Source organism: Melanostigma gelatinosum, assembly GCF_949748355.1.
Source record: "Melanostigma gelatinosum genome assembly, chromosome: 17".
In the NCBI taxonomy this organism is placed as follows: Eukaryota; Metazoa; Chordata; class Actinopteri; order Perciformes; family Zoarcidae; genus Melanostigma; species Melanostigma gelatinosum.
In genome coordinates this window covers 13,935,373-13,963,331 of record NC_136650.1, presented here as the reverse complement: position 1 = coordinate 13,963,331, position 27,959 = coordinate 13,935,373, and the positions used below count along the sequence as shown (strand labels likewise).

Here is a 27,959-nt window from a genome sequence, read left to right as displayed (position 1 = left end):
GAACATTCCGGGACTCGATCACTGGAATATTGTTAACTTGACGGTGAAGGACTGGTAGAGCAGTGTTTCTGCATTAAAAGCCATCACGGAGGTGGAAACACAGGAAAGTGGGGCAGGAGATGACGCACAGACTGGCTTTTTTTATATTTGAAAAGGAACCACAATTAGTAGACGCAGTACAGAAAATGGAAGCTGAGACTCAAGCGTGGTGTTTCCATCATACAGCTACGGGTCATTTCTTCATAAAATAAATGCTTTCAAACTTAGAAATGTGTTTGAACTGAGCAAGAGAAACTCAGGAGTTATGCATAAGATGCCCTGGTTTGGCAAAGTCTCTGGACATGGATCATCTCTGGTCACAGGAAGTGATAGATGTTTGCGATACAGACAATCGTTCTGCAAACTGCTGGTGACTTCTGACTGAAGTAGCGTGGAAGATGATGCTCTACAAAAACAGGCCTCGCTCCCTTTGCCTTTCCTACATTTATGGAAGAAAAGACTAAAGCCCTTTTCAAACATATAACATTGCTGAGTTCATCTCTCCATTCAGGCGATAACCTTTTTCATACTCGGTCAGACCTTAATGTTAATTGTTTGTTTTCCACTGAACGGCTTTACAGTGAAATGCATCTTCGTCATTCCTGTATATTTAGGGTCACGTTTTTTGGCGGAGCAATCTGTTATTCAAACGACAATGCTTCGAGGAGTCACACTTGTTGCTAAATTATTCTGTTCATTCGATATGAGAGGCACATTCTGCATCAGTGCTCTTTGCAAAGTCGCAGCTCCGAGCAAACTTGTGTCACTAACAACAAAATGATAAGACAAAATGAGATATAATGCTTATTAAGCTCGGGAGTCTATCGCAGCAGAGCAGACGGCGCCGTTCGGTGGGAAGCTGTCTGGGGAGTTGCCAGGCAACAGGGCTGTATAGGCAGCAGGCGGCCCCAAAGCGGTGGTGATGGCGGCAAAAGTGGCGGTTCGCTGTCATTTTTCACAGCATTAGCCCTCTAACGGGATCACTCTGGGAGGGCAGGCAGATTCTCTGTGGAGAAATGGAGCTAGATGAGGCGATGAAAGGAGTGATGGAGGAAAGAGGGAGAAAGAAATGGAGGGTGGGATGGAGAGAAGACAAGAAGCAAGAAGTATGGCTGGAAAGATGGAAGCTGAAATAAATGGAAAAATAAAGGGATAGCAGGATAGATGGAAGAAAGGTACAAATGACCGCGTGGAGAGGTAAGATAAATATATGCTGTCAATCATGTTTCCTCAAAGAGAAAAGTGAAGGGAAGGAGAAAATCTAAACTGAAGAGGCTATCAGAGAGCAGAGGGACTATTTGTGTGTTTTTCCTTTAACATGGGTGCTCAGAGGAACACGCTCCATGGTTCCATAGGAACAGAATAAAAGTTTATTTTATATTTATATATTCTACTTGTTTGAGCCCATTTATTTCACTTGATTCATGTAAAAATGTCCCAAAAATTGTTACATGAATGAATCTGTCCCTGTGGGTGTCAACGTTTGCATTCTGTGAGCACACATACGTCATGTGACTGGGATTGTTTGTGTGTCAGTGTGTATACGTGCATGTATATATAGATGAGCTATCGGGCAAACGCTGACGGAAACACTCCATCAAACATACTGGCAATTACAACAGAGGAGATTCCACCATGGTGAAAGAAGGAGGGAGAAAGAGAGAGAGAGATGGGGACAAAAGATAATGTATTTTGGGTGATTTTAGACTTTGTGGCAGCAAGTTACGTTGTAGTATTTTGTGACTGTGATGAAAAATGAGGAAGCCACTGAGAATAGCAGAGAGAAAAATTAGAAATCATTTTTAAAAAAAGTCCTTTTTTTGTCCTCAAGGATGATTGTAAAAGTTTTATCATAAAAACGCTGCAACAAATTACTGTGTTGTGATTACTCCAGGGATTAAATAATTTACATTTATGAACGCCGAGGCTATTTGAAATCTCTCTCAGAACACTAAGCAATGTCATATGTTGTTTATCAAATCATAATAAAAAATGTAGATTTTCTGATTGGTGGTGTTTTGAATGTCAGCGGGTGGCATCGTGTTCTGCTGATGCCCAGGGTACCAACCCCACCAACTGTTTTACTGGGCACAGAGACAGGGAGAGAAACGCACTGATAGAGTGCTGTCTGGTATCACGCAAACACAAACACATTATCCTGCGTGGCACCAACTGTTTTCATACATGCAAATACAGACATTTTCTGCATTCGTCGTATGTCATTCTCAGCCTGCCTCCGCTGTCTGAGGGTAAATGCCGTTATTTGGACTGTAAAAGCTTATGACAAATGTCATAGCATGAAAAATGGAATGTGTTGAAAGTGGTTTTAGAAGAGACCCAATAAGTACCACAGTTAATCAAATTCCAGTTTTGGTTTATAGTCTCGAGGACTGGGGGAAAGAAGGGGAAGCAGGATTTTAGAGAAATGTTACAAAGATGGAGGTATTTAAAGTATGAATGAGGGGAAGTAGAAAAGCCAGGATGAGAGATTTAGAGAGTGAAAGGGGGGAGAAAAACAAACCGAGAGCACAGAGGGCAAAAAGATATAGGAAGATGAAAGGCAACTTTATGATGCAGTCATTTGTAGGAAATCATTTGAGAAGCAGCGAGCAGAGTTTTCAGAAGACTTCTAGCAAATTCTGAACAGCAGTAATGGCCTTTAGACAAGCAAATAGGAGAAGTGCATGGTGGGTAATTCGCTCAGCTGGTTGGACAGGGGGGTTGATGCCAGTAATGCTAAAAAGGAGTTTATACCCACTGAGGAGATATTTTCTTGTCGGCTCCACATAACATAACACGTATAACAATACTGTAAATGCCCATTCACAACTCAGATAGCAACCACATTTCAAAATGTAATGACAGCAGCTCTGATTGCCTCATCCGAACCAAAAGTATTTTAGTTTTCCACTTAATTATGCATATGGTTGGATGAAACGCATATAACTATAATTCATATTCTTCCTATTTGTCCTATGTTGTCTGCAGGCAATACGTCTTTGTCACTGTACAGTCTGGTTAGACACTGCTGTTATAAATGGCTGCTAGCAACAAAAGCTGTTGCCAAAAATGTTGCTTTTTACTTTTAAAACACATCAAATGAATGCCAGCAACAGACTGTTAAACCGCAAATGGAAAAAGCTAACAGTGCAAACGACGTGTTTGCTGCGTGCCGAAGAGCTTCAGGACTTGGGGAAAGACTTTTAGGAAGAAAGGGGAAACACTTTACTTTGAAGTCCCCTCATTTAGCAATACTATATAAAACATTAAATACATGTTTATAACACTATAATGTAGTTGGACACAGATATTAGTGTTTATTAATGTATTTGCCAGCGACTATAACTCCTCCTGAGGGCACCCATGATTGGAGGCTGCTGTGTAAAACTGATAATGAATGACTAGAATACAGTAAAGCACTGTTATGAATATACATATTTCTTCATAGGAAAAGTTATAATCATTGACAGATACTGTGCATTTATAAACACTTAACATGTCCTTATATATCTGTACAACCAGTCATAGAATTAGCTCATGCTGCATGCGAGTATGGTCAAGGAACTACAGAGCAAGTATCAACTGACTTTTTTGAGATTAAAGCAAACTGCATTATTCTGCACACACTGTGTAATATCACCTGCTTCTCAGCTGCTGTTATAAATAGACTTTCATGATGTTACGCTCAAAACCACTGCTGCGTCCCCATTTGATAAACGCGGCCTCCCCACTGAGGTGATGAGATTTTAAGTTTCCAGGTGCTGGTGCGTGTGCAATAACAGTGAATCACCTGATTCATTTAACGAGGCTCACTATTTGAAGATCAGATGACGAACATCGGATGACGCACAATCGTCACCTGTCGGGGTCTGAAAAGTTGTGGCTGATTAAAATCTGCAAACAACAACTTTCCAAGGAGGCTTACATTGTTTATCCGACCAATGTTTGCCTTTCTGAAGTGTGCCGCTTTACCTTTTTTTAAATGTTTTATTTGAACCGATAGTTTCTATTTGACTACATGGAAAAAATGCTTGCTATTAAGTATTACTCGCTCCACTCATTACTAAATATAGGGGGTTAGGTGATGTAGGAGCATAGGAGCAAGAAACTTTGCACATTGAAAACCATGTATCTCCAAATATGGTGATTTTCAATTTTTCAGATAAACGGATGGCTGAAGTGTTCTATTATGAGTTGCGATATATTTTGAAATATCAAAAAAAATGCATTGACATTATTTTTCTTAGCTCATAAAAAGTTGACGACATTGAGATTCTCGGTTTTCACAGGACAGGAAATCAAAAGAATAATAGACCTACATCGAGGGAATATGCAAAGTGATGTTAAGGTGACACTGAGGCTAATAAATCAAAAAGTTATACAGCACAGTGAGAAGAGTTTACCCCATAAAGATTTTAAATGGCATATGGTACATGCTCTGAAGGTATGTGGCACATCCACTAGTATAAAGAAAGACAAATGAGAGGAAGGAAGGGAAGAAAAAGGACCAGTGAGGAAAGGTTAGAAGAAGTGAGGAAGGTGGGTGTGAGAGAAGGAGCCGGGGGAGAAAGCGAGGGAGGGTGAGAGTGGCGTGCCCCCAGCCCAGGCTGACCTACATGCAGAGGGGCCGTGGTGGCAGGGCAGCAAGACGCCGCTGGCACTCCGAGCCATGTCTCTGCCATCCCTCTACACAGTGGACGTGAACACCATCTAACATGTATGTGTGTGTGTGTGTGTGTGTGCCTGTGTGAGTTTTACTGTCGTGTCCGAGTCACACCGGATGGGTGACCAGTGCATCTTCACAGATATTATTCTGGTTCGCTTCAGAGAGAGAGAATGAGGTAGATGAGGAAAGAAAGAAAAAAAGACAACAGCGATAAGATAATAACCCCAAAAACGCAAGAAATTAAACACAATCACACTGTTCTTTATGCCAGATCTACACATACACACACACTCTTCCAAATCTTTCAATCTTCATTCAACTACAGAATTCACATCTGACCATACAGTTTCCTTCCCCCTTAAGAGTCTCCTCCCCCTCCTCTCCTCTTCTCCACTGATGATGATAAGATGATGTCTTTACTTGAATGTGTCTGTCTGTATTTAAATATGTCTGCTCCCTTGCTTGCTTGAGCATCCACCCCCCCTTTCTTCATTTTTTTCATACAAGCCTGTAATCCCATTTGAGGACTAATCCTTCTGATGGCCCAATGACCTTCTAACCACCACTGGGCCAAATTGGCAGGAACATGATGAAATTGTGAAAGGATTTGTTTTCTGTTACTCCCCTCTCTCTCTGCAAGGACCTGGCACAATAACGTTTTGACAAAAGACTGATTCCTTGTTTTTTTTTCCAATAACTGGCTGACCTACTACAGACTGGAAACAAACTGGAGCTTCATGGAAGGAAAAGAACAGCTGTCTGTGACGACGGCACACACAGGGGTCCATCCCCGTTTCTTGGTCTGGAGGTGTCAGCATAAGTGTCAAGTCATCACACATTCATCAGAAAAGTTGTGTAATCCCAGTTTCAAAAACATGTCAGTGGCAGGAAGTCGTACCAAAGACATTTTCACTGGCCGATATGTTTTGAAGTTATCTTAAGTGTTTTCGAAACATTACGTTTGAGATTATCTTCCCATTACAGGTTGAAATACACATGCAACGCAAGAGCAATCAGTCAAAGATCTGATGAAATTAAAGTGAGTAAAACAGTACAAGACAGTTCAAGTTTTTAGGTTGGCAGGTAAAAGGTGGAGAAGTACAAAAACAACTTCAAAGGAAGACACTTCAAAGTAAGGAAAGAGGCTACTAGCCCCTCCACATGTGCAAAAGCACACACAAGATGCAAACACACACATTTAAATGAAATATGAGGGGAAAACACACGCATGCTGACAGCTAGACAGTAGATAAGTGCTCAAAAATAGACTTATGCACTCACTTATGCATTCTCACAAAATTACAGCATAATGGCACATACAAACACACACACACACTCGGGTGCAGCTCCCTGGGCTCCAGCAGGGAGCTGCCTTAACTGATTTATTAAAAGCTAAACGCGTCATTAGTGTAAGCGGCTAACCCTGAACATTGGGCTCATTAGAATATGCAAATGATGCGGTGTAGCCCGACCGTCTGCTCGATTGCAAGCTCAGGCTTTTGCTGTCATAGAATCCAACTGCTTTTATGGGCGCTATTGTTTAATCATACCTCCCTGTCATAACGCGAGCTTTCATCAAAGCGCCCATTTGCACGCTGTGTAGCTTCGGCCTGTATGTCGGGTGTAACTGCCGAATGTCATTGCTGCCATTGTTGCAGAGGAGGTGGTGTATCACTGTGGAAGTCTGTACAGTGCTGGGGGAGCAGGCATATTTCTAGGGAGGTAGTAATGCCAGAGAAGCGTGAAACCCTTTTAATAAGATATACTATATATACTTTACTTTTAGACCTGATCACCTTCATCGGCACCCGTTACAGATTGCCGATGAGCCATATCGGCCGATACGGATCGTTTTTGTCGTCGTTTTGTTATAACAGGGCTCCATGCTATTTTTTGTTACTACCATCATGTTATCCTTTTCCTTTGTTGTAGTCATCTGTATTGGTTATTTATATATAAACACACTATTCAAATTATTAGGAAATAAAGATTGTACTTTTAGCTCGTAGTTTTATTCATGTATTACAAGCTGCTTCGAGCTATGGTTATGAAGTCATATTGGTCATAATCTCCTCTCCTGCGTCAAACAAGTTCAAACACGTGTGTTTATTTACGTTCCTAACTCAAGTTTACGAGGTTCAATTTGAACACATGAGCATCAGAATCGGCCACTAGAAAGCATTAATACCAATTTCCTGGTCACATATTTCTTACTGTGTATTGGCCAATAACGATAGGCAGTAAAACTGATTGCTCAACAGTTTAATTTCTCTGCGTGATGATTGAGGGGGGGGGGGGGGACAAACAGCAGGGAAGATCCAGTCCACACAAACGCACTCTCTTGTGAACCGTGGATAAGCCATCAGATATGACAAGTTACTCTCACACATCACCTCACCCTGAGGCATTTCTCCGATTCTTTATCCTTCATTTTCCTTCCAGCTATCTTTCTCATTGCAGCTCCCTTTTTTTTCTAGCGCTTTAAAACAAGCCGGAATGGTTGATGACTCCAAATCTATCTGGAGTTTGACGGACAGTCCACTCCAGGACGGATGAACCCGCAGTGTCCCTCTAAATCAACACTCCCAGAGATTAGTGGAGGTGCTTGTCCAAAGCGAGGAATAACACTCAAGCAGCACATATTTTACTCTACAGCCAGCAAAGACACACACACACACACACACACACACACACACACACTCTGCCACAACAATGGCATTGATCTAATTTGAATGGGAATTCTCCTATAAATAATCTACTCCAGTTTCTGATTGCGGGGCTGAGGGTTACATTCACTGATGACCTTTTCCCTCTTCTTATTTCATCATTCCACTTGTGACACTCCGCTTCAACTCATTCTTATTCTCTTTTCTCCCCAAGGCGGTAATTTCCGATTTGGTTCAATACCAGAACGGCCTTTGGTGACATTGCCTTATAACCTCATAACCTTGCTTTTGTCTTTCTCACCACAAACCTCCGTGTTGTTCTCGGGTTGTCTCTCTGACTGAACAACTTCTCCATTTTCTTCTCATTCTTTTCCACCTCATGCTTGTTCAGTGACTCCATCTCTATTCTTTTTAGTCTGCCCTAAATCTTTCTACCCTCAATTTATCTAATTTTTCCTCTCAGTTAGCCACATGTTTCACAAGTTCCCTTTGCCTATCATCTTTTCCTCCTTAATACACTGTCTTGTTTCACTTCCTCCTCGAAGCCATCCTCTCTCCATTCTTTCTATTCTCTGGTCCCAATCCATTGCCTGCTGGGTCCGGCCTCTCGCTCGACCTTAGGGAGAGACCTAATGATGCAGAAATGCAGCAAGTGCTCTGCAGGAGCTCCATGCTGCGCTGTGAGAGCAGGAAGGAAGCACACACACACTCATAAAAACACAAATGTGGGCACACATACAAACATGCACATTCAGGCACAGCTGCAAAGGCGCAATTGCAAATGTACTCCCAAATGCCAGCACGCACGTGTCAGGGGCGTAGTGACAAGAACGTGGCCAGTGTGCCACACTGAGGCCAGGGAGGAGAGAGTTATATGAGCATCAATGGCAGCCTGCAGGAGCTGACACAATGAGTTCAACGCCATTGGCTTCATATGACAGCCTTGCCAACACCTCGCAGTCTCTCCGTTGAAGACACACACACACACACATCCACACAAGCATGGATGAGTCAGACACTCCCAGGGGCATCTCTCCACCTAGCTAAAGCTTGGCTCTGACAAACACAACACCTTATGGTTGGCTATTGGTGCCCAAGGAGGAACAGCAACACAGACACCATCCTAATTCCATCCCTGTACTATCTCTAACAGTACACACAGCACTACTAATTCATTTTACATACAATATAATATATATGAGAGAGCGTGTTTAAGCACCAGCGTGTGTACAGTACAAACTGACTCTGCTACATCAGCAGCAGGCAGGAAATCCATAAGAACAGTCAATTACTTCAACTGTCAATGGCCTGCCATAGACTGCCTCCACTAGGACAGCAACCAGTCACACCAAAGAATGATGCAGCCCCACCAATCAACGTAGAGGAGGATCCTACCTGAGTCATAGGGGGAGGTATGCTCGCAGACGGGAAAGGGAAGTCAGATATTTTGAGCTGACAGTGCAATACTGCGTAGAGTGTTGTTGGTCTGTTGGCATGCACGTAAATAGTTAATGAACGAAACAAATCATGAAAATACAACGGTGTCTCTGCTCAACTGAAGAGGAAAAGAGTATGTATGATGGTATCTTTGATATTATATCAGTAATGATGCTAATGTCTAAAAAAGCAGATTCAAGGTAGATGAGGTCACATATATATCTTCTGCTGAAGTGCGCTTAAAAATGGAATTATGAAAATACAACTTTCATCTTCAATGTAGAGATTGGTGTAGAGATTTCCTTTGTCAAGTATAACACACACACACACACACACTTATACTTTTCATCCAATTTGAGCCCATTGCCTCACCAATCCAATAGATTGCCATTGGATCTCTTTCACTGACGGCAGCTTTCCCTCCGGTCCAGTTAAAAGGGTAAAAGGATGCCAAGGAAGTGTCTATTTAGAAAAGAGTTCAAAGCAAGAGACAAATGCCTTTTGGACAAACAGTGCCTCATTTGGGTTCCCATTTGAGCAAGAACATAAGCTTTTCACATTAATGGGCTGGACACTGCTCAGAGTAACAGAAGAATTGTGCAGTCTGGCACAGGGTGTCCACACAGCCATCCACTGAGTCATCAGTAGCTGTGCAGGATGTTTTCAATGCATCGAATCAGCAGAGATCCTCAGTATCTTATGCACAAAAAACATAAACTTTCATTTCAGAGTCAATTTTCTCAGGCCTCTCATTCTGTTTTGAACACATATGAACACATCAGTGCATGGAGATTTGTGGTGAGGAGGCCAACCTTGTGACAGCGCAGACACTTCTTTCCACACAATTCTATTAAATATGCTGGGTCTAGTTTTTGTAGTTTTCCTGCATGAATTAATCATACTTTTTCAAATGCTCCCACCATTTATATTTCAAAGATTTTGGGACGTCTTATCCAACGTGTTTTCACACACAGCAGATCTACTTGTGATGAGTAAACGGAACTTTATTTGTAAAATTGGCAAAGTGGCCCTTTAAAACTGACTTTTATGACCTCTCTCACTGTCCTTTTTCAAAATCTGTAGTTACTGTAGTTTCAATGAAGAGAGAGAAAAAGCAGACAAACAAATGGAAACACCTATATAGCCAGAGACGGAGCGGTCTCTCTCTACAGAATACGGCATCAACCGATTGAACAGGAGACAGACGATTAGAGAGAGATAGTCAACCCCAGCAAAGCAGAGTAATAGCTTCGCTCCGATGTCCTGGCCACATGGAGCTGGCAGTGTGACAGAGAGATTATTATTATGGTCAGATGGTCAGATGGTGGTTGTTTTCGGGACGCAGCTGGTAGAGTTGATCACCAGGTGCTGCCACGTCCTCCCTTGGCACAGACCCACCATTGGAGGGCAGTGCAGGGTTGGCGCATTCCCTAGCAGGCAAGGTTGTGAAATATAATCATTTTGGAAACACTGGACACAACATTTGGGTCTCTGTTCACTTTGCAGGATCGTGCCAGATTTAGATCATATCATATCAGAGTTTATCTGAATGAAGGCGAATGAAATAAGGAAAGAAAGAGCAAATAGAAGACAGAGCAAAAAAAACAACAACATCTGGACGATAGCGCATTGAGAAAAAATAAAAACATGAAAGGAAGCAAAAACGAAGGGAAGAAAAAGGCGGGAGGCTTTGCTGTGTGAGCACATGTCCTTGAATTAATTTAGTCTGAAATGCACTGTAAGAATGGAATTCCTACTCTGATCGAGGCTGATTAATTAAAAACCAAAGCCTTGTTAATTACACCCAGCTATCTCAGACAGATGAGCCCTCTGATGCGTTGTCTGTCCCTCTCTGTGACGCTCACCTCAGCTCCTCTGGCGTTGTCCCACTTTAGTTCCAGCTCCTCTGTCTCTAGTAAATGTATACACCTGGGAGATAAGTTCACGTTGCAGATGAAATCATCAGCCCTACTTTGCCCTCTGTTTGTCAATTGCAGCATTTCGATGCCATTGTCACCTTTCATGGCGTACCTCATCGATGCCCAGATGGAATGCATTAGCAACGCGTCAGGGTTGACACATTTCATTTCATTTCTTTACCAAATTATATATGCTCCAAGAGGCAGAATGCAAAATACTTAAGGGCTGGTTGGGACTGCGCTGCAACACAATTCTACAACTCCCTCCCTGCCACTTCTCATTTCTTTCTTTTTATAGGTGTAATGAAGAACAGCGAATACACCTCTTTCTTTCTTGCTCTCTCTCATCTCTCATCTCTCCATTTCTCTGCCACCTTATCGATCCCCCAATCCAATCAGGCTCTTGAGGCGACGTGAATCTCATCCTGAGGACACGGCAGCACATTGAAGCTGAGCACAAGTCGATAGCAGTATGTCTTGTGAAGGAATGCAAAGTGTGTAAGTACATATTTAGAATCTTTTGTCTGTATGCATATTTAAAAACATGCTGCAAATCAAGCTCAGAAATAGATGAATGTGAACGCTCAGGTAAGAGTAAATATTGTGCGTAGAGCCTCAAATTAGCCTGCAGGCCGTAATAAAGAGAGTCATTACATATTACCAGCACATAATTAGTGTATGTACCATAATGTTGGGGTATTATTAAAAAGTGGACATACTGTATCCATTAAATGATTTAGATAGATAAGGTAACAGAGGAAATGCAGCTTTTTCATGGCTGCTTGCAACCTGACACCTCACTGCAGATACAGTACTCTATATATGAGAAACGCTGCACTGCTGTTTGAAACTGCAGCGCAACTCCTCCATCACTCATTCATGCATACACACACACACACACACACACACACACACACACACACACACACACACACACACACACACACACACACAGACACAGACACTTCAGTAAGTTTGAAACAGTTAATATAGATACATATGTATGTGTGTGTGTGTGTGTGTGTGTGTCAGATAGAACCCAATATTGCTGTTTCACACCTTCTTTAACCTTAGTCACATAACACTATCTGCATGCTACGATTGCAGTACGCACAAGATGCTGCAGCTGAACAACACTGCATTTGCGTCTGTATCAGATTACATCACAGCGTTGAACACTGTGTCACTCACAAGAACCACAGCATGCATTAGGATCACAGAGACACAAGTGCAGGCCAGCAACATTGAAAGACAGGTGGACAAACACACAGAGATTTGGTGGGGGGCAGTAAGGTAGTCGATGTTGCACAGTGTGTCAATCAGGTTCATTCCCGGACAGATGGCTGTCAGTGACGTTGGGTGGGTGTGGACGTGGGGAGAAGGGGGGAAGCAGCATGAAAGATAACACCTCTTCTGTCTGTATAATGCACATAAGTAATGCATTTATATAGGCGGGTGATAAGCAAATGTGCACACACACACACACACATAGCAAACCAACTTGCAATCAGCAGATTGTGCTTCCAGCATGCACAGATCTCTTCACTGCTATCTAATCGTCTCCCAGCTATTTTCTGCTTCTCTTCATCTCTCCGCCATCACCTCTTCTTGCTCTTTCTCTCTCCCTCTTGGCTCCTAACAACTCTTCTGCGTCTCTTCTGCTCTCTCACTCTCTGACAGTGACACATCTCACCATTCAAATCTCACGCAGAGAGCGCCTGGCTCGCTGCAGCTGATAATGTGCAATGCGCCACAGAGAAAGGAATCAAGACAATTTAACACAGAAATAAACAAGCAGTTCACACATGGCAGTTAATTCATCATTAATGACTGCAATTTACAGCCGTCGTTTCTAGTTCGGGGCCTGCATAGTTAACATAGTCGTCAAAATGCTACAGTTCAATTCCATTGTGCCAAGCACACGGTAAAAAAGCCAAACGCTTTCATGCTCAATTTATAGCAGTATGCAAAGTTAAATGACGCAGGGATGGTGCGCAACATCATGCTAACAAAGATCACTTCATCTCTAATGTGTAGCTTTGGCAACAACTTCCATGCTAATGTTGCAAGATGGTAAATGCACTTGACCTCAATGAGGACACTAACACCTCCCTGATGCCACTGCTGGTGTAAGATTGGGAAAAAACTGAAAAACGTGAAAAAGGTAACAGCGAAGATAAGTGAATGGGTTATAGCTCAAGTAGTGCCATCTGGTTTAAATCTTCCCCCTCCTGTGATTCCTGTGGCATTCTGGGAGTATTGATCCAAGACATTCATCATCTTCCTCTGCTCTTTGCGCTTCCAGAGGTTTGTGGATGGCAGAAGTGGCTGCAGACACCAGCGGACCAGAGAGAGAGGGAATGTGAAAGAGCTGAAACCAGGCCCAAGGACAGCTTGTTATGCTCAGTGGAGTGTAAAAAGGATCGCAAATGGTACATTAGAAAATGATAACTGTTAGTTGCAATACAATGATGTTGGGTGCAGAGTTCTTGGCAGCAATGGCATATTTAAAGAAGGCAGACAGCAATTATCAGCTGAGAAATATCCTTCTGAGCTTTGCCAGACTGGGACCATAAATTTGACTGAGTTTCCTTAAAATGAAGGTATCGATGGCTCAACGCAGTAACCTGTGAGGCTGTGTCCATTTAGAGTGCCGCACATCAGATTACCACTTAAGTCAAACCATTTCTATCCTTTCTTTTTTCTTTAAAGAGCATTATTGATAATGTCTGAAGCAATATTGATGCTTAAACTGCTGCGCTGACGGCAAAAAAGTGCGGGCTTGGTTCTAAAAAAAGATGCATGCGAAGATCAAAGTACGCGGAGAATTCAGAAGGGTCGAACCCAATCTCGCCGTGCTCCACTCACAATGCCCAAAAAAAAAAAACGTCTTCTTGGGCTCTTTGAAGAGCCGACTTTGGAAATGACATGACACATAATCACAGGTTGGAAAAAGAGGGACAGAAGGTTTAAGCAGAGGAGAAATTCATACGCACACAAACACCCAATGCATCACTCTGATGGGTCAGAACATATCTGTCACAACATCACATCACAGTCAGGTGAGAGAGTGGAAGATTATTTGCTACATATATCCAATGACAACCAACTGAGTGAAATTGTAAACCTGCAAAAAAAATAATAAATACCCCTCTGGGGGACTGAAACATGAGCCTGGCATTTTGCAATGGTCTGAAAACCCAAAATGTGAGAGTATTGCATCCTCTACTGACTGGTTGAATGAAAATCAACAGCTGCTATATAAACTGCGCACACAGCATGGTCTTGCTGATATCAATCATATCATTTCATATTTGCAATGCCAACATTCTCAGTAAGGTCAAGCAAGTAATACTTCTCAATTGCAGTAGTTTTTCGGGGATATTTCTTCTTCTGCATGCTTTCCATGCCCACACATCTACACACCTATAGTCCCCACACATTTTAACACAGAGCATTGACACAAATGCCAGTAATCACAAACACACACGCAACAGCCGTTAGTTTCATCCAACTCCAATGAGTTTGAGGCGGGAATGAGATTGGCTTACTGCCAGCTTGTTGCAGCGCCATTTGGGTTTAATTATCTGACCTTCCCGTGGACTGGCTCAGAGGCTCCCTGCCGATGGCAAGTGCTAATCAATGTCACCCTCGGCAGTGTGGTGATAAGTAGCCATGACACCCTTTATTCTCCCCTCTCTCCCTCATTCTCACTCTGTCTCTCATCACATATATTCAACTTCATCTCCCCTAACGTCTCTATTTTAGTATTTTCTGGTACACTGACAGTCCTCCCTTTTCTTGGCTCCCCCTCTCGCTTTCGCTCCCTCTTTCGCCTCTTCCTCCCTCTCACAAGCTTCTTTTCCCCTGGCCTTTCTTCACCTTTCTTCTTGCTTTTTCTCCCACTCTCCTCTCTCTGTCAACCTGGAGTCTCCGTTCGTCCTCCATCACTAGTCTGTCCCTGTCCTTCCATCTGCAGCCCTCTATACTGTCGGTTTAAAGTCTGCAGTGTGCCGGAGGCTCAAGGTCTTGTGTAAAAGAACTCCTCCACTTAGCTGAATGTATTTGTATTCCTGGGCTCATAGTGCTGAGGCAGCACCGGTACTTTGTTCAAGCAGTGGCGAAGAGCTCTCATCTCCCCATTGCTGGGCGACCTTGGTGGTCTCCTATACCTGACTCCACGGAGCGGTGCATGTGAGTTTAGTGTGTTTATATCTGTGTGTGCATGTGTGAAACTGTGTGGCATCGGTGATTAACCTTTGCCTAATTGACCCCTCTCCTCACGCAGTGTCATTGAGGCACCAAAGTCTCCTCGTCCTTGAGGAGAACGCAGCTCTGCAGAGGCTTTGCAGTCACGATGTGGCGCTGGTGCATGCAACAGCTTGTGGGTTCACATAATTAGGAATCAAAGTTTAAAAAAAAGTGCAATAACATGCAATAACACAGTTCTCATCACATAGCTGCTAATTTATTCATGAGGTTTGCTGTTTACAGCACATTCTATCTGAATTGTATTACATGCAAGACAACACTGGACTCATTCATGGTGTGTTGAAAATAATCATCAGCTACATGAAATTAAAACAGTTGGGTACCACTGAGCTACTCAAACAGAGGTAGAGGGAAAACTCCTCTGTAAAGAAATGTCCATAAAAGGCAAATAATTGGCCCTAGTTTTGTACCTTTTACCGATCAAATGGACAACGTGTTTCCTTTAGTTGTAGACACAGATCTGTGCCAAATCAGTCTAAAGTCAGTCAAGGGATCACATTGATTGAGGCTCCTGGATGTTGAAAAGAAAAAAACGAAACAATCTTCCACCTGGTTCAATCCCTGGCAGCGTACCTTCAGCTTGGCCAAGTGCTGCGTGGCAAGTCAGCAAAGGTCATATAGTATTCTTGGCACAGCACTTTAGTGACAACTATTGGTTGGTCTTTCTATCCTGTTTCATGGTGTCAGCACGAAGAGCAGTGATAAGCAGCAATAAGGTCTGTGGTAGCTGGTCTTTCCAAATTAGAAGAGAAAGGAAAAACTAACTCTGTCCACAAAAGATCAAGCACATTGTTAAGGTACCAACATATTAGTTTTAAAATGAGAATTAAACCTCTTCTTTCTCTCTCTTTCTTTAGACCAGGGCTCTATTGTAGCCCATTGAACTAAGGGGTGCTTATTCAAATATGAGCTGTAAGATATCCCCCAGTGTTCCAGTATTATATGTATGCAAATGAAATAAATACTGTATTACAATATGTTTAAAAGAAAGTTAAATTATAATAATAAAGTAAATCCCTAATGAGCTACAAGGTTGCTCAGGGAAATGCACCTGGTAGGGTTGAGTTGATTGGGTATTTGGTTGGGCTGAGGTTCGATGTCAAGGGATCCTGACTCAAACTTTCTTATCTAGAAAAGCAGCTTTCTGAATGATAACAAGGTTAATTATGGTCAAATCGATGGAGGGGCTTAACAATCGTGAGAAACATTTGTGTTTAAGCGAACCTCATCATCCCCTCACGGCCTCTGGGACCACAGTCATCATCGGCAGCATCATTATCATCACCACCAAATACAGATTCATCGCCATCATCAAGAGCTGCATCACTATCCCGAGTCTCAAACTAATCATGTCTCTGCCCGTGGCCAGATGAGAGAGCGAGAGAGCTGCCTTTCCCTTAACTGTGTGTGTGTGTGTGTGTGTGTGTGTGTGTGTGTGTGTGTGAGAGCGTGTGTGTGTGTCAGCTGCTGAGCCTTAATGGAATCCTCAGGGCTGTGGATGAGCAGAGGAGGAGGAACATTGAAGGATGTGTCTGGTCACTGATGGAGGGTGTCTCTGGTATGAAAGAGAGACAGAGAGAAGGAGGAAGTCGGAAAGAGAGGCCGAATGAATGGAAGGAAGAAAAGTGAGAAGAGGCAGGAGGCAAAGGAAAGAGGGAAACAAAAACCTAGATGCATACACATACAGTACAATATAAAGCCTTAGCTGTAACTGCTGGTATACTCTTGACACCACTTTTCATTTGGAAGACTTCTAATTGGTCAATTGCATACCCCTCATGCTCAATCAGCTGTTGCCGAGCAACTGCAGTTTGGGGGAGCAGTAGGAGAGGAGCAGGGGGGGAAAAGTGGCGGGCAAAACAAATGAGAGGAGAGCAAAAGAGAGGTGCGGGTGATGGTGGAGGTCGGGGGTAATTTAGCGTGTTAGAGAGAAAGAAAGACATACACAGAGGGAGAAGGAGAAAGGAGAAGTCACACAGCACACACAGATGGAGATAAAGTAAAAGGAGGTAAGTATCGCCACACAATTCCATTTTCAGCTGATTCACTTGAGCAGGCTCAGCCATGCACAACCACATGTCCAATTTACCAGCTAGAGTGTCAACAAACTGTCCCTCTGAAGCGGTGCTTGAAGTGCTTTCCTGCATGATTCACTGATAACGCTGTCAGCTTACCCATGCCGTACTGTTGTCCCTCACAAGACAAATACCAGTGTACTGCCAATACAAAACATACAGGATGCATTTTTTCCAGAAGAAATTATTTTCAAAAAATCCTGTGTAAACTGAAGCCTGTGTTGACTTGGCTCGATATCCAGGTCATCTTTCCCTCCCAGATGGAGGCATAAATATACAAAAACACAACAAACATCAAAATGCTAACATTTAACAACTTTAACACACTCGGGTTGTTAAACCATTGCAGAGGTAAAATCACTGACTGCAAGATAAGTGCAACGAAATCAAACTTTAAATGTAGAACCAGTGGAGGCGGAGCTGCCGGTGATCCCAACTTTGATTGGGTAGATATTTAGTCCAGCATAAAATATGCTTCTCACAAGCCGACCCCCGGCAATTCATTTTAATGATCTGTATTGAACTGATTTAAAGCAACACAAGTTGCATCTCATGTGCAGGCTGAATGACTCCTTTTTCATGGCCCGAGTACTTTATTTATAATGTATGAAAACTGGTCCACATTTCTGGATCCAGGTACCTCTTCAACTGTTTCAGATGTCGGTTGTGGCTGTGCCTACAACCATATTAGTCTTTCTCTTAGATTATGCCAGTGTTATTACGAAAGAAAAATACATTGTGTTTTCTGGTTTAACTGCTGCGAAGAAAATGTTTTTAGACTCTTGGAGGTCTCCTCGTTCTCTCCCCATCTGGCTTTGAATTCTGTCTTAAGCCGATGTTATCTAGCTGGAGCTTTACATCGCACAAATTAGTGACATTACTGAATTTACAACACAAAGGATTCTTTTTCCTCCTCTCGCTTCTTTTCTCCTTTGGTTTGGGACTTTCATTCATATTGTTCAAGAAGCTTCGAGCAAGAAAGTATCCATAAAACATAATTCAGCTTTCATTTTCATCAGTTCGCAATGCAGCGTTCTTTATGTAGGTTGAGGTTTTAGTGCTTTCAGGTGGAGGGAAGTTGTGACTCTTTCTGCTGGCTGGGACAAGTAAAAACGGGCAAGACTATAAACAGAAGCGGGTATCCCCCAAGGTGAAACCTGTGACACACTCACTGAGACTATACCTTTGAGGACCTCAAAATAACAGGCCAACGTCAGAGGCCCCATGCTGCTCTGTGCCCACCACAAAGGTAACGCAGAACTGTGCGCAATATGTGCCGAAATGGCTCGGGAGAATATAATTGCCAAGGAGTCGTATCTGTGTGTCTCTAATTTGAAGTTGTGATAATGAGGTGGTTATGAGGTGTCATATCGGCAAGATGATTTTACAACTGAGCCTCCTCTGATGGAGGCCTCTCGGTTCGGAGAAGGTTGTTAACAATGCAGCTGCCTACAGTAGAGCCACATCGCTTTTACTCACCACAACACTAGAACTTGATGCAATCTAATAATGCAACACACACAGTACCACCACCTTACAGACAAGACAAGCTCTTAGACACTTGTGCAGCCATTCAAATCCCAATGAATGAGATGTATGTATCCTTCCCCTTTGTTCTCTTCCTTCTTTCCTCCAGAGTTGGTCGATGAGAAAAGGCCTAGGTGGGTGGTGGTTATCCCTTAATGACCCAGTTTATTATGAATGGGCATTGATCTCAGACAGTGCTTCACTCAATGCTAACAAAGAAGCCTCAAAGTTCATTTTAGCAGCATCTTGGCACTTTACGTGCTACATGGATGACATTGTTCTTCATCTTTTAAAATTCTTTATCATTTCCAATTCTTGTCATATCACATATTTGTCTTTGTCATTGGGTATATGATTACTCACGGTTAAATACATGTGTAGTCCAATTCAGACCTTGCTTAATCTACCCGAATATGAGATACAATGAAAGTTTAAGTATTTTTTACATTTAATAACATCAATGTTTTATTTCCCATAGAGTATAATTTGGAGAGCCAACTAGATGAAATGAATGTAAAAAGGACGATCATTTTGGCCTGTTTCTGCAGAGCAGGATGATAGTGAACAAGAGCATCATGTCCTTCAGATGGCATTCACACAATCAACAGCTGACTGAGACTGCAGAGGAGGACCTGTGTGAGAGTGCAGGAGGAGGGGGAGCAACAACACTGTGGGCAGGAGAGTGTGTATATTGGTGAGTGTGTGTGTGTGTGTGTGTGTGTGTGGGTGCAATACTGCAGTGTTAAAAAAGATGTTACAGGGGTGTATGCATTTTTTTATACAAAACTGCGAGCCATTTAGTGTACAAGGTGAGCATTGAAACTGACAAATACAGACATTGGCTTGTTAAATTGTGTTGTCATTGCATGGTTGGTAAAATTGGAAATGGGTTATTTAGTAACATCTGGTGCGTGCAGGTGCTTGCAGGATATACCAACATCTGAGATTGAAGAATGATGCTGTGTTGTAGGAAACTCAAGCAAAACAAAAGCATGGTCTTCGTTAAAGGGTCAACGTGAATTGGGAGATTATTTTATTAAAAATGTTCTGTTTAGAATGTGCAGGGTTTCTCTTGAGCACATGAACACACCCACTTGCAAGAGTTTTGTAAAAAAACATATTTTTAACTGCAAATGCATACCCGTGGGGTATGAGTTTACCAAATGAGGAGAAGCAGAAGAGGGATAGAGCAAGATAGGAGCAGGAGGTATGGAAAAAGAAGGTGTCTGCAAATATAGAAGCGAGGCTCGAAACACAATTCTGATGGATAAACCTGGACAACAGGAATGAAATGAATAGATGAGAAACATGGAGAGCAAGAGAGAGAGAGACGGGTCGACAGTAAGCAACTCGGTAAGCAAAAGAGAACTGAATAAATAAAAGAGAGGGGATTGAATGTCAGAGAACCAGAGCTCACCTAAGGGAGCAGCAGAGAGTGTTAGCAGATCTGTGAGGGGACGCTGCGAAAAGTCACCATTACAATTGAGAAGAAGAAGATGGACAGAAAAGATGCGGGTAAAAAGAATCTAAGCTTAAATATAAATAACCCAACATCCCTATTTTAAGTTAACGCTTCTCCTCGAATAGTGGTAATGACGTGCATGTGTTTTCAAGCTAGCCGAAAAAAGTTCTCTCTCTCTCTCTCTCTCTCTCTCTCACACACACACACACACGCACACACACACACACACACTCCTGACTGGGTACCGGTGAGGACGGCAGAGGTAGGGAAGCAAAGGGGAAATCTCTGTGAGAGTTTCTAAACTTCTGCATGAAACAGTGCACGCATGAGTGTATATGTGTATTTACACCTTTTCTGCTCCGGTCAGTCATTGCTAATCTATCAGCCCAGCACATGCATTTTCATTTACATGTTCAAAATCTTCTCTACGTGCTTCGGAATCCTGAAGTGGGTGCCCCTAACCCGCTATTTTTGTCTCATGGATCAACAGTACATCTCTCCGCGTTACGGATGTCAGAAACCATGGCCGTTGCCATGGTGATGCCACACTGCAATATAAGCCCGCCCGCCCGCCGATGCTTGCAGCAGCTTCGAAGCTGGGGAAAAAAATGACAGGGGAGGGGGGGGAGACAGGAGGACAGACTAGAGTAGAGGGGTCTGCGGCAGGATCCACCAGAATGCTAATCAACCTCTCTCGACGGTTTGTCCTTCATTATGCAGGAGACAATGCCCAGGACAACAAAAGAGGGCGTTAATGTGTGACCGTACACACAGGCATACGTACAAAAGCATTTCCATGCATGAGTGGGCACATACACTCCACATGTACACGGGCTGAAACAAACAGTCACGGTCATACGCATGAATACACACACATACACTGTGCAACTAACACAAAAATGAACAATCCCCACACACACACACGTGTGTGCATTGACACTGCAACATGTGTCGGTACGGCGAGGCTTAATCTGATGGCAACCAGCAGTCTGCCCTGCTGCTGAAACATCCACGCCATTAACAAATGCTTCATTATTAACGAGCCACAAAATGGATCTAATTGCTCACTACCGCCCAACGTCTCTATGTCAGCCTTCCCAGGACGTTGCTGGTACAGCCGGAGTTGTTTCTGCTCTCAGGGGGGAAAAAAGACACCGACATGCAGAATATTCCCTGTGCTGTTGGGGTTTAGAGTCAGACCAGTGTAAAAACATCTGTGAGGCAGTGAAGTTGCAATTACCACTTTGGCTTGTTGCTTATAATCTTATCACCATTTTTTTATTGAATTCAACATATAAGGTTGCCTTTTGTGCACAGTGCATGTTGAAGTGCAGATCATAGACCATGTTTGGTTTAAAGAGGTTGGGGACAATGTCACGGTCACATGTCATTTCTGGTGAAGGCGTATCATCTGCATACAGTAATTAAAATAAGACTACGGGGTCAATCTCTTCTCTTTTTATGGTCTCAAAGCCTTAACTCCCCACATGATCTCTGGCCCTTCTTTACTTATATTTGAGAGGGTATTAAATCAGTCATGTTTTATGAAGCATTCCACAAGGATCTATTGTCAGCCTCTTCATAGTTTCATCTTCTTGCTAATGCTAATAAAGGATGCAAAGGGGGATGCCCTAGTTTTGCTAATGGCAGCTCATTAAGCTTAGCTTGCTGGATTCAGTGGGTTCACCGCTGGTGATGCAGAGTATTGACTTTGTCAATGTTTCCACAGGCTAGATCTTGGCTTTACAGAAGAAGCAAGAAAAAATCTAAATGAAAAGCAATTTAACCACTTGCAATATTTAGATGTACCCATATCTGTGACGACCGCAGGAGCAAATATATGTCAGCATGCAGGAGTACTCACTTAAGCCTACAACAGAAAGTTTCTCTCCCAAACACACACTAGAGATGATCATTCCTGAGTGTCTTCACACTGTATGTGTATCTGAAGCAGCTACAGCATCTCTCACAGTATGCGAGTACCCTTGTTGGTCCTGAGTCAATAAGGAAACCCTCCTGTGTGATGGTTCAAACAACAAAATGTGGTGGACTAGCGAGCACTGTGACAGTTCAATAACACCATGTTGTCATACCGCAGACCCTTGGGTGCAGCAGGTAGTTACAGCGCTGTGGACCCAAGGTCAATGCTATTCCCAATTCCCCACAGTGGGGAAGGGAAATGCAAGCGGGGAGGAGGAGAGATTCGGAAAAAGACAGACAGAGGCAGACAGAAAAAAAAGAAAAGACAACAGACAGAGGGAAGTCACAGGAGAGGGGTGGCCTAGCATGATGTGATGATGTGAGCGCTTACAGGAAGCTGGGTAACTAATGGTCCTTCTACTTGCGCCAATTACTGTTAGTCAGTCAGAGCTCGTCTCACCGGCTCATGAGCTCTATGGAGACCATCCACCATGATCCCATTCCTCAAATAATCATCTCCATTGCGTTCAGACCCAAAATAGCACAGTGCTAAAAAACACAAGGGGATATGTTGGTGGGGGCAAGTTGCCACAGGTAGAGGAGAGAAAATGAAAATATGATTCAGTAAGTCCAGTTTCACCAATGTGTTGGCCCTGCCGGAGCAGCCTTGTTGAGACTGATGAGGAGGTTGTGTTATTTGACAATATCCGTCTGAATGAGGCCTATCTCTCCTCTGTCTCTGGTAATAGTGCAATATGTTTATTATTATTTGTTCTTTAAAATGCCCCAAATTGTTTATTACCATAAACATTTTGTTTATCCATGATGTGTTTTCATTTTCCCTTGCCCCACTTCCCTCCTTACCCCACTTCTGGGTATTTGGGTTGCCATCTGGTTTCTGGTCCCCACCTGACAAACCTGGAGGCCCAGAGGAGCTCCAGGCTGCCTCTACCACAGCTGAGCCTCAAGGGTCCACTGCTGCTGGTGCTGGAAATCTGGCAGGCCAGGCAGGCATGTGGAGTCTCTGCCCCAGCCCAGGCATGCAGATCCACAACCCCAGGGGGGATGCACACTCCTCCACTGAGTGGTTAATATATTCACAACTCTCCCCTGGCTGGGGGCCAGAATACTCCACGAGGACCCGACTGCATACACTGACAACATTCACAAATGAATATGTTAAGCAAGGCTTTGCTACACCCTTTAGGCAGGCTTAAATCTATAAGTGGCTATCATCACAAAGGAAATATGGCTTTGTCTAGAGTTGTACAAATATGCTAAGTACACCTTCAGAGTACGATCTAAGGAGCACAAGCATGTAAATAAGTCTGCCAAGATATCATTCATCCCTCCACTGGTTTCTTCCTCAGAGATCTCCCACAGGAATCTTTCCATCAAGGTCAAAGCGAGAAAAAAACAACCTCAGAAAAGCGGACCTACTCAGAGTTCTCTTCGATAAGCACCATTTATCACTTCACAGGTTTTTTAATTGAATTGAAGACAGAAAAAAAGTCAAGACTTGGTGCCAGACAGCGTCAGCTGGCCTTCGATCTCCCACGGGACCCTTGGCGACAAGCAAGCAAACAACATGAAAATCCATTCAAAACCAAAAAGAGGTCTCCATAAAAAATCCACCATTATCCTTCCACTGCAGTGATCTTCTGATGACCTCTGTTTAGTTGACGGGTCAATGGGGATCCAACCAATGCCGTTGATTTCTGAGGATTCTGGTCTCTTGGGAGCCAGTTAGCAGTCTTGCGGCCTACATACAGGAGTATAGGGGGACTTGAAAGACAACTAATTTGGGAAAATCTCCACTTGGCCGTATTCATAGTGTGTGGTCTTCAAAGACAAACTATTTAATCTCAGCTGCAGTGGAATAGTTGCTCCTACTTGTCAGTTGTTAGCAGCAGCAGTAAAGTAAAGATAATGTCTCCTGTTCAACTGAGTTACAGATCAGTGTCACACACAGATAGACCTCCCACCCTAATAGTACAGTACCCCTCACTGTACCAGCTCTATAACCCATTTCATCATTACACTGCATTAGTTGCCCTCTGCCTAATGCGAGTCCATCTTTTTGTGTAACAACTTAATAGAATGACGAACGAATGTGTCCTGCAGCCTCTTATGCATAACCAGTGGCACAGTGATCCATCTGCTTAACAGCATGAGGGGATATTCTCAAAAACAAAAAAAACACGGGACTCAAAGCTACTTTAATATATTCAACTCAAAATCTTCCTGACTCAAGCATTTAACCCAATGTCTAAGTGTTAATCTGTACAGAAAGGCAGACGTACCAAACAGTGAGGCCATACTATATATTCAATTCAGCAGAAATCTGCACAACCAAAGCTAATAAATCCTCTGAGAAAATAAATATGCAGTTGTGCCTTCCTAATTCACAGTCTGCATTCCCTTAATACCACTGATAGTTATGTGCTAATATGTCATGCCGAAAACACATTTCAAACACCGCCAACCTCTGACGCCAAAGCTACAGTATGTTCATTTTAGATAATTGGGTGCACAGCTAGACTAATCCTGTACCAGTCTCAGAGAATCTAACTCTAACCAATCGCAGCAAAGCAGAGTTCATTTCTACTCCACACCACGCCACCTCTCCAGCAAGGAGAATGTGATGCCAAGTGTCTCTTTTCCAACAGGCCTTGCCAAAGTCTCACATCCGAGCCGCAAATGTCCGGCCATGGGAGGCAGCAATGGCTCACATCCTGACCCAAAAATAACAAGCACAACAAAGATGCTCACGATGAGGCCCAAGGCGGACATTTTTCTTTGCCTGAACTCCAAATACAGAAGCATTTTAAGCAAGAATCTGTGTCACTGGGATTGTCCCAGCTGGGGCAAATCATGTTACATCAACATAAAAAAAAAACACAATCAAGCGAAAGTTTAGACGACATGTGAAAAGGCATTGAAATGAACACTGACCTCCAAGCTGTACTCTTCCACCGTCCTCTTAAGCGGGTCCACAATCTGCCAGCAAATGAGGATGCATACGTCGATTAGCAGCATCCCGCCAACGATGATCAACAACTTCTGGTCCTTTATGATCTGAAGGGGGCAAAAACAACATAAGATGCCTGTATTAGTCGAATAGTTGTGTAATTATATTTGTTGTCTGCGGAGCCATTTTAAACAACATTTCTTTTTGACCACTGTAATTATGTGATTCTCATCCCATCTCAGGACCTGGAGCCCTGCTGGTTTCATTCAAACATCTAATTAGGGACTGATTACAATGCATTTAGCTGCAATTAACCACCTACTAGGATAGGAAACCCGCCACTGTCCAAAAGTCCAAAAGATCAAGACCTGGTGCACAATTTGATGCTGACACATGTAGTATATATTTAGCAGGTTGCACTCCAATGGCCCAGGACTGAGAACCAGTGGGGGACATTCAGTCTGTCGATACCACGATGTGTTACCAGAGAATGTGGAAAAGATCCACCAAACAAGCGCCTACGCCTACGCTGATGCTCTTCACATCAGTAAAAACAACTATTCAGAAGCGGGAATATAAAAGAAAAAACATCAAACAAGGGTTAGGGCTACCACCAAAGCCCCTCTTTTTAACCATGAACTTTAGAGGTATGAAAGCCGTGACCTGTTTGTGATCTTTATTTATAATAGTGTTTGACTGTCTGGAAACGCAGATCAAAGGAAAGGTCAGAGAACACAGGCTGGGCTGTGTTTGGAGAGTATCACGTAGCCCAGATGCAGCACAGTGGTCTCACGTAGGTCTCCATCCGCCGGTGGGGCATGAGGGGGTTGTTTTTTGATCTGGTGTCTTTTGATGGTGTTGGTATTGAACAAATAAGACAATGGACATGTATTGTATAAATACTGCAATGCTTCAGGGCAGCTTAGCGGAAGATATTAGCAGAGTTGGACAAATGTCTGCTTCAAAGCCAATGAAAAAACATTTGACGACAACAATAAAAATACCTGTAGATTTTGGTCAAATCTGGCTGAAAAAACAAAAATTCTATCATTCCAACAAGTAAATAGTTGTGACAAAGATTAGCAAGATTTCAGATATTTTAGGGACATTTACAAAAGAAAAAGCTGCACCATCTGCTCAACTGTGATATGTTACTCTGCCAACTGCGTCTGCTAGACAGACGATGTAATGACTCTAAATTACCTGAAGTGTTGTGTTTGTTTTTTTCCCCCAGTAATACTGGCACTCAATACATATCTACTAATGTGTCTAATAGATTTGATTCAGAAATAAACAGAATCATTTAAAACATTGAATGTGCAACTTGATCCTGAAATATAATTTTTTCTTTTTATTCTCGACAACTAAGCAAAGCCCATCCGCTGCCCGTGGGATGTGGTTCAAAGCTCTGAAAAACGTAAGCGCTCCTTGAGTTATGAGTATTGTTTTCAAGGGCAATAATGAACTTTCACGCTCAAATACATGTATTTTATTTTTTTAAACTTGGTTGCATAAAAAAAAAATCCATTTACTGTGTAGTGTAAACCAACAAGGCCACGGGCTAGCTATGTCTGCTGGGATACTGTAACATGATTCAAGTAACAACAGACCCAGGAAGTGGGGCGACATGATGTCATTTTCAACTCAACTGAAGTGAACGTGTGTACATGTGTATGCAGGCACGTGTAATGAGTTAATGAGTTGATGGGTACAGTGTGTGTGTGTGTGTGTGTGTGTGTGTTAGTGTAGGTGTGTGTGTGTGTGTGTGTGTGTGCAAGATAGGCAGACTGACAAATAGCTGCTACAGGGGCCTTGGGGTAAAGGGTTGTGTTTTGAAAGTGTGTATGTTTATCTGTGTCTGTGGTGTGAATGTGGTATATAGAAAAGGAGGACGTTGATTGACAGCCCCCCCCCCCCCCCTCTGGCACTGAGCTCTTTAAGAAGTGAAGGAGTGCCGGCCGCAGCCCGCCGAGAGGAACCCTTATCGAACACACGCCTGATTTACAATCTGTGCACTCCTCGAAAAAAGGTGGAGGGTAGTCTGGGAGAAGGAGTGAGGGATGCAGTTCCAGCCCCACTGTTAATTGTTACGATGGTTAACACTTGTGGTCGTCCCTCCCCTGACAGCGGTTGACAGAGATTTCAGGGCAACAACAGCAACTATCGCTCTTCTGAAGCCAAAGCACCTGCACTTAATCAGTGTGTAGGAAGTGTGATGCGTCTGTGTGTCCTGCAAACAGACCCAGGCCATGAACCAACAGAGTTTAAGGGCCAAAATATGCAGTCGGGGTAAATGCCGCTTGTGAAGAAACATTGGTTTTGTCTCTGTTAGCCAGGGGGAGAGAGTGGGAGAGGGGGAAGTGAGCCAAGATATTTGGGAATGAACGGTCAGGGCGAGAAGCTAGAGAGCACAGAGAGGCAAAACTATTTTGTTTTCTTTGACTTTCAATAAGACAATGAATAAAAAAAAATGAGGCCATGTCAAGTGTCATTCAGTTGGAAAAAGCTGAAACAAAGGGGTGTTGATCAGTCCCTGACGCCATCGCAGAGTTGCAGTTCAAACAGGTAAAGTGGAGCTCGGTCATGACTCCTTATCTTGTAACCTGTAATCTGGACTATCTGTGTCTTCATATATCCTTTGCCCTCTTTTTGCAGCTTTCCCCTTTTTCTTTTCACTGTGTCCAACCTACTTTCTTTGCCATTTTGTGCCATGTTGTTTGTCTTGTCCCTTGCTCTGCCCTGCTTTGCCTTCCTCCGTCTGTCTCTCCACCCTCCCTTCTGCCAATCCCTCCAACCTCTCCGACTCTTTGATCCATCCCTCTTTCCTCCCTCTCTTCCTGCTCTCTCTCTCTGGCAGACCACCCACACTTCCTCCAATATGCAAGAGGGTGAGAGAGAAAGAGAGCGGGAGAGAGACAAAGAGAGGGGAAAGCAAAATCTATAAATACAAAAAGGCCAACACTCAGTGAGCTCGGCACCACTTTATATAACCAGGCCAGTGAAAC

At 43.1% G+C, this 27,959-nt stretch overlaps 1 protein-coding gene across 1 annotated transcript in view; it reads right to left on the bottom strand.

Annotated features, from left to right (window-relative positions):
* Nucleotides 1–27,959, bottom strand: part of gabbr2 (gamma-aminobutyric acid (GABA) B receptor, 2) — a gene marked incomplete at both ends in the record, with an annotated part of 138,986 nt that overhangs the window by 11,710 nt on the left and 99,317 nt on the right. Inside the window, one exon of the mRNA XM_079287663.1 lies at nucleotides 24,939–25,061. Coding sequence (XP_079143789.1) covers nucleotides 24,939–25,061 — 123 coding nt within the window. The remainder of the gene's footprint in view (nucleotides 1–24,938; nucleotides 25,062–27,959) is intronic.